General features: G+C 46.8%; 1 protein-coding gene across 4 annotated transcripts in view; it reads right to left on the reverse strand.

Annotated features, from left to right (window-relative positions):
• LOC309494446 (immunoglobulin like domain containing receptor 2) overlaps positions 1-7,500 on the reverse strand; it is a 34,466-nt gene that overhangs the window by 2,941 nt on the left and 24,025 nt on the right. For 2 of the 4 annotated variants that reach the window (XM_082163809.1, XM_082163810.1), the window contains exons 4-9: positions 7,498-7,500; positions 5,535-5,681; positions 4,889-5,071; positions 3,923-4,042; positions 3,150-3,357; positions 2,322-3,042 (exon numbers count right to left, since the gene is read on the reverse strand). The exon at positions 7,498-7,500 is cut by the window's right edge and continues 54 nt beyond it. In XM_082163809.1, coding sequence (XP_082019935.1) covers positions 2,322-3,042; positions 3,150-3,357; positions 3,923-4,042; positions 4,889-5,071; positions 5,535-5,681; positions 7,498-7,500 — 1,382 coding nt within the window. The remainder of the gene's footprint in view (positions 1-2,321; positions 3,043-3,149; positions 3,358-3,922; positions 4,043-4,888; positions 5,072-5,534; positions 5,682-7,497) is intronic. The other 2 variants (XM_082163812.1, XM_082163811.1) reach the window with 2 other exon arrangements.

Raw genomic sequence — 7,500 nt, forward strand, 5'->3', positions numbered from 1 at the left:
GGATCTTTCATTCTTGACTTTTTGAAATAAGAGTTTTTCCAATAATGTTACCAATTGTGTTTTAAGACTACATACTTTAAATCCCTGAAAACCTTTTCAAAAGCCTTTCTAAGGCATTAGATTCTGTGGAACCTTGGTGCTTTTCTTTCACTGCACCATCGCATACATTTCAATGCGAGACAAACGCAGGTCCACAGAGTCCTACAGGTTACTCAGTCACACAGAGTCCTACAGGTAACTCAGTCACACAGAGTCCAACAGGTAACTCAGTCACACAGAGTCCTGTCACACAGAGTCCTACAGGTAACTCAGTCACACAGAGTCCTACAGGTAACTCAGTCACACAGAGTCCTACAGGTAACTCAGTCACACAGAGTCCTACAGGTAACTCAGTCACACAGAGTCCTACAGGTAACTCAGTCACACAGAGTCCTGTCACACAGAGTCCTACAGGTAACTCAATCACACAGAGTGCTACAGGTAACTCAGGTCACACAGAGTCCTACAGGTAACTCAGTCACACAGGTAACTCAGTCCCACAGAGTCCAACAGGTAACTCAGTCACACAGAGTCCTGTCACACAGAGTCCTACAGGTAACTTAGTCACACAGAGTCCTACAGGTAACTCAGGTCACACAGAGTCCTACAGGTAACTCAGTCACACAGGTAACTCAGTCCCACAGAGTCCAACAGGTAACTCAGTCACACAGAGTCCTGTCACACAGAGTCCTACAGGTAACTCAGTCACACAGAGTCCTACAGGTAACTCAGTCACACAGAGTCCTACAGGTAACTCAGTCACACAGAGTCCTACAGGTAACTCAGTCACACAGGTAACTCAGTCCCACAGAGTCCAACAGGTAACTCAGTCACACAGAGTCCTGTCACACGGAGTCCTACAGGTAACTCAGTCACACAGAGTCCTACAGGTAACTCAGTCACACAGAGTCCTACAGGTAACTCAGTCACACAGAGTCCTGTCACACAGAGTCCTACAGGTAACTCAGTCACACGGAGTCCTACAGGTAACTCAGTCACACGGAGTCCTACAGGTAACTCAGTCACACAGGTAACTCAGTCACACAGAGTCCTACAGGTAACTCAGTCACACAGAGTCCTACAGGTAACTCAGTCACACAGAGTCCTACAGGTAACTCAGTCACACAGGTAACTCAGTCACACAGAGTCCTACAGGTAACTCAGTCACACGGAGTCCTACAGGTAACTCAGTCACACAGGTAACTCAGTCACACAGAGTCCTACAGGTAACTCAGTCACACGGAGTCCTACAGGTAACTCAGTCACACGGAGTCCTACAGGTAACTCAGTCACACAGGTAACTCAGTCCCACAGAGTCCAACAGGTAACTCAGTCCCACAGAGTCCAACAGGTAACTCAGTCCCACAGAGTCCAACAGGTAACTCAGTCACACAGAGTCCTACAGGTAACTCAGTCACACAGAGTCCTGTCACACAGAGTCCTACAGGTACCTCAGTCACACAGAGTCCTACAGGTACCTCAGTCACACAGAGTCCTACAGGTAATCAAGTCACACAGAGTCCTACAGGTAACTCAGTCACACAGAGTCCTACAGGTAACTCAGTCACACAGAGTCCTACAGGTAACTCAGTCACACAGAGTCCTGTCACACAGAGTCCTACAGGTAACTCAATCACACAGAGTGCTACAGGTAACTCAGGTCACACAGAGTCCTACAGGTAACTCAGTCACACAGAGTCCTACAGGTAACTCAGTCACACAGGTAACTCAGTCCCACAGAGTCCAACAGGTAACTCAGTCACACAGAGTCCTGTCACACAGAGTCCTACAGGTAACTTAGTCACACAGAGTCCTACAGGTAACTTAGTCACACAGGTAACTCAGTCACACAGAGTCCTACATGTAACTCAGTCACACGGAGTCCTACAGGTAACTCAGTCACACAGGTAACTCAGTCCCACAGAGTCCAACAGGTAACTCAGTCCCACAGAGTCCAACAGGTAACTCAGTCCCACAGAGTCCAACAGGTAACTCAGTCACACAGAGTCCTACAGGTAACTCAGTCACACAGAGTCCTACAGGTAACTCAGTCACACAGAGTCCTACAGGTACCTCAGTCACACAGAGTCCTACAGGTAATCAAGTCACACAGAGTCCTACAGGTAACTCAGTCACACAGAGTCCTACAGGCAACTCAGTCACACAGAGTCCTGTCACACAGAGTCCTACAGGTAACTCAGTTACACAGAGTCCTACAGGTAACTCAGTTACACAGAGTCCTACAGGTAACTCAGTTACACAGAGTCCTACAGATAACTCACCACTCTCCTCTGCCCGTGACCGGAGCGCTGTTGTCCGGTCTCGGCTCCTTGGGAACGCTCCAGCTCCTTCTCTGTGTAGGGAGGCAGGGATTCACTATCCTGTGCCGGTCGCTGGCGAGGGGACTGGTTGCTTGAGGACCTGCTGTGGAAACGCTCACTGGTTTTCTTGGAGCTGTTTTTGGAAGGCGTGTCCAAGTCCTCTTCAGTCCGGCCCACTTTTGAAGAGCCACTCTTCCCAGCTTTAGCTTTACGCTCCAATAAACTGTTGAGAAGGGCATCATCGTAGTCCCTTCTGCTCCCGGTACCGCTGGAATCTCTCTGATCCCGTAGATCCTGTTGGGGTTGATCATTGTCCCGCACATCCCGCCTTAACCCAGGCAGTGGCGGAGGGCTGGGCAGGCGTCTCGCTGGACTGGCCTTTGGAGAGTAACGTTTGGAAGAATAAAATGGATACCGATCCCGTTCCAGCTCCCGTTCTCGCTCTCTCTCCCTCTCGCGCTCCCGTTCTCGCTCTCTCTCCCTCTCGCGCTCCCGTTCTCGTTCTCTTTCCCTCTCGTGCTCCCGTTCGTGTGTTCTGTAGTCGTCCTCCCGGTTTCCAAGCTCTCCGTGACGTCCACGCTGCATATATGTCATCGCAAACTCCTCGAGCTCATCCAGAGATCCGGTCCGTCCATGATCCAGGAAAGCCTTTCTCTGCAGGTGCTCGGAGCGAGGGTTCCACCTGGAAAGAAGGATTTATGAATTCAAAACTGTCAAAACTATTAAACTAATCGGTGTGTATTCAGACTAGTGAAGAGAGGAATCTACTACACCTCATCCTTCCATTACCTGCGGTTGTCATCCGGCACACGGTTTCTATGCTGTGGCTGTCGTGTGTATCGTCCCTCATGAATGGGAGATAAATCTGTGGTCCGGAGGTCAGTGGGGTCATCAAGATCAGGGATGACTGGCAGAGCCTTTTTTTGTACTTGTCGATAGGTTTGATGGAAGTCCGTTTCTGCATCATGTAATGAACTCAGCTCGGACATACTGCAAGCTGCAGATAAGCAGAAATCGGCAAAGGCGTCAACCTCTTTTTACTCTATGCAAATTCTTACCACAATTATTTGACATTAGAATATTTGAACTTGTTCTTGTAACTCTTATCCTCATTTATTCCAGGAACATTAAGCATAATTTACAGTACTATATGAAAGAATGTTTAAAAAAAAGAAGTGAAGAATGAAGGGCTAAAAGACCACAAGGAATGCAGAGACAAACATGCAGCTCTTCAGGCAGGAAAATAGAGAAGATGAGACGGAAGACATGTGGAGTGCGTGCGTGCAATGGATCAACCACTGTGAAATGCGCAGTGGGATCATGCAGTGGATTGTGAGCAGTGGATCATGCAGCGGCTCACGTGCAGTGGATGGCGTGCAGTGAAATACGCAGTGGATCATGCAGTGGTCATGTCCAGTGAGTGTGTGCAGTTGATTGCGTGCAGTGAAATACGCAGTGGATTGCGTGCAGTGGATAACGTGCAGTGAAATGGGCAGTGAAATGCACAGTGGATTGCGTGCAGTAGTGGTCATGTGGCGTCTGGAATGGCGTTTGACTCTTACAGTCTCGGCTGCTGCTAAGCGTCTGTGACGGGTTGAACTGAGCGAGCTGCTTCTCCACGAACTGCAGCACCTTCAGAGAGCTCTGATCTGACGCAGACTGCAGATGGAAACCACTCCGCACTACAGAAGATACATCATGTGTGTGTGTTGTAAGAATATTGTTTTTGGTAACTCAGGGAAACAGACTCAGGCCATTTTAAAACAGTCCTGTTTTCTGATGAGAAACTATTTTTTGCAAGCAAAATATAAACCATAAATATATATTATAGTATAGCAGGTTTTTTTAGTGCCTCATTCTTTTGTGGGCTTATAGAATCTGCTCCTTGTGAGAGAATATGTGGACTAATATTGAATGTTAAATCATAATATTATTTCAGGGGTTCGTATGTTAATATAATACTTAAATAGAGGTGAAAGTAAACAAATTTAGCCCGCAGTCCATAATAGAGGGCTTGAGCTCGTGACTCGATCTGAGCTCTAAAAACCGCCTGAATTTGCCTAAACTGAGCGAGGAGGAGCAGGAATGCAATTGAAAGAGTGAGACTAAGCAGCACATTTAATACTTGCTTACTCTAGCATTGTGATCAGTTGAATTACTAAATAACATTTATAACTTTATTTGACCTGTATGCATTTAATATTACACATTTTGGTGCATTTGCGCTCAAGTGCAATCTCTATTGTCGCAGTCGCAGTGTGAAGGGAATGCATGAGTCAGTCTGCAGCTGTATCGCTTTAACTTGAAATGTTTGAATGTTTGGATTTCAGAAGTGTGTTCGGTTCATTTTGAGTTATTGAAACCTCCCAGATTCTGAACTCTTCTGTGGTAAAGCTCTGAAATACCGCTGTGGTCAGAACTATTTAATAACGTATCAATCATGCCGTGGTTTGGAGCGTCTAACACTGTCACAAACAGATTTTCACCAGCAGCTCAGTTTCAGTGAACATGTTTCCTCTAGTGCTCACCTGCCGAGCCGTTGTGCTCCAGCGATGGTGCGGTGGACAGGTGTGGGTCGATGGACAGGTGTGGGTCGATGAGGGAGGGCGGGGCGATGGGCATCATCGTAGGCATCCCAGCTATGTAGTATGGAGGGAACATGGGCACTGGGGTGGGCACTGCTGTCTTGATCCCCTTTCCTGCTTCATACACTATTGGAGGGAAAGACCAAAGTCATGTAGCACGGCAACCCAGCTATTTGAAAGAATTAATTTACCCAGTTCATATGCAATGCAATCTTCTGTGGTCTGTTTTCTCTTTCAAGTCAACTACTCTAATGGAGGAGCAAATGTTTAAAGAGAATCTTTAGAATAGTTGAAGTTCTGACATGTTTTTGTTACAGTATCATTGAGTACTGAAGTACTGAGGTTTGTCAAGTGGTGTTCATTACACAGTCAAATGATGCCCAGCTCCTCCTCTCTGGACCAATGGGTGGAGCTTGACCTAATTAGGTTTAGGAATCCACCCAGTCAGTCTCCACCCATTGCCTCTCAGGTTTGTGCCAAATCTTAGTAATGCAAGAACATGAGTTAATATGTGTTTGTATGCTTGTGTAGCGTGTTTTGATCTTGATCTTGATTCTTTGACCCGGACTGGTGTGTGTAAGGTACTCACGGTGTCGAGGGCAGCAGCAGGTCTCTGGGCAGCAGCAGCATCTCACGTAACAGCAGCAGGAATGAGGGCAACACTGACACCAGCAAACTCCCACCAACAGAATGACCAGAGCACTGCCCACGACCACAGCGCTCACAAACACCCACTCTAGCAGAGAGAACAGGGTTCATCATCATCACCATCATCATCATCACTGCTGTGTTCAATGGATGGATGGATGAATGGATGGAAAGTGGATGAATGGATGGATGGATGGATGGATGGAAAGTGGGTGGATGGATGAATGGATGGATGGATGGAAAGTGGGTGGATGGATGAATGGATGGATGGATGGAAAGTGGATGGATGAATGGATGGATGGATGGATGGATGGATGGATGGAAAGTGGATGGATGAATGGATGGAAAGTGGATGGATGGATGGATGGATGGATGGATGGATGGATGGATGGATGGAAAGTGGATGGATGAATGGATGGATGGATGAGTGGATGGATGGATGGATGAGTGGATGGATGGATGGATGAGTGGATGGATGGATGGATGAGTGGATGGATGGATGGATGGATGAGTGGATGGATGGATGGATGGATGAGTGGATGGATGGATGGATGAGTGGATGGATGGATGGATGAGTGGATGGATGGATGAGTGGATGGATGGATGGATGGATGGATGAGTGGATGGATGGATGAGTGGATGGATGGATGGATGGATGGATGGATGGATGAGTGAGTGGATGGATGGATGGATGAGTGGATGGATGGATGGATGAGTGGATGGATGGATGGATGGATGAGTGGATGGATGGATGGACGGATGGATGGATGGATGGATGGATGGATGGATGGATGGATGGATGGATGAGTGGATGGATGGATGGATGGATGGATGAGTGGATGGATGGATGGATGGATGAGTGGATGGATGGATGGATGAGTGGATGGATGGATGGATGAGTGGATGGATGGATGGATGGATGGATGAGTGGATGGATGGATGGATGAGTGGATGGATGGATGGATGAGTGAATGGATGGATGAGTGGATGGATGAGTGGATGGATGGATGAGTGGATGGATGGATGGATGGATGAGTGGATGGATGGATGGATGGATGAGTGGATGGATGGATGGATGGATGAGTGGATGGATGGATGGATGGATGGATGAGTGGATGGATGGATGGACGGATGGATGGATGGACCTTTTCCAGGTAAAAGCAGGATAAGCAAGAGAACCGGGCTGAGGATCTCCATGAGGAATGTGTTCCACAAACACTCCAAATAAATCACTCCATGAAGGAATGACACAAACACATTTACAGCCCAAATGTGTCTGGTTTTCATATGGAACTCATTCATCATGATTTAAAAAAAAAAAAAAAGATTTTCAAATATGTGAAATGCAGTAACAGAGTTCAAACTAATCAAAACCTCATGTAAAGCCACAAAAGCACTTTCTCAGTTAAACATGTGAACTCTTCCTACTGGACCTCGAGTGTTAATGAGGAACGAGATCAGATACAGACTCCGGAAGTGAACAAACTCACAAACAAACCAAAGTCTCTCTGAACACACACACTCTCAGGAAACGCTGAGCTTTGAGGAGGTTACGGCTGAACTACTAGAAGTACTGTTTATGCCAAAAGGGGTTATAAAATAATCCAATTAAATAATATGACCGTGTCACTGATCAGAAGTTCAGTATCTGTGATTTTAAGACCTACCCGTCACAGAAGCTGATCGGACCCGAACGAGGCCTTCGCTTGACCATCAGTGATCGCAGTTATTCAGACGCTATCACATGATCTCTTGCAGCGTACAGACACAACAACAGGTTTGTTAGTGTAATGTGTTATAGTTGATTACCAGGAAATGACATCACAGGGGAATTAAAGAATTAGAAACAGGAAGTGAGGCGGCTCAGACAGGAAATAGATGAGTGTGCGTTTGGGAGTTTGTACCTG

Source organism: Leuciscus leuciscus, assembly GCF_965113295.1.
Source record: "Leuciscus leuciscus genome assembly, chromosome: 3".
Taxonomy (NCBI): Eukaryota; Metazoa; Chordata; class Actinopteri; order Cypriniformes; family Leuciscidae; genus Leuciscus; species Leuciscus leuciscus.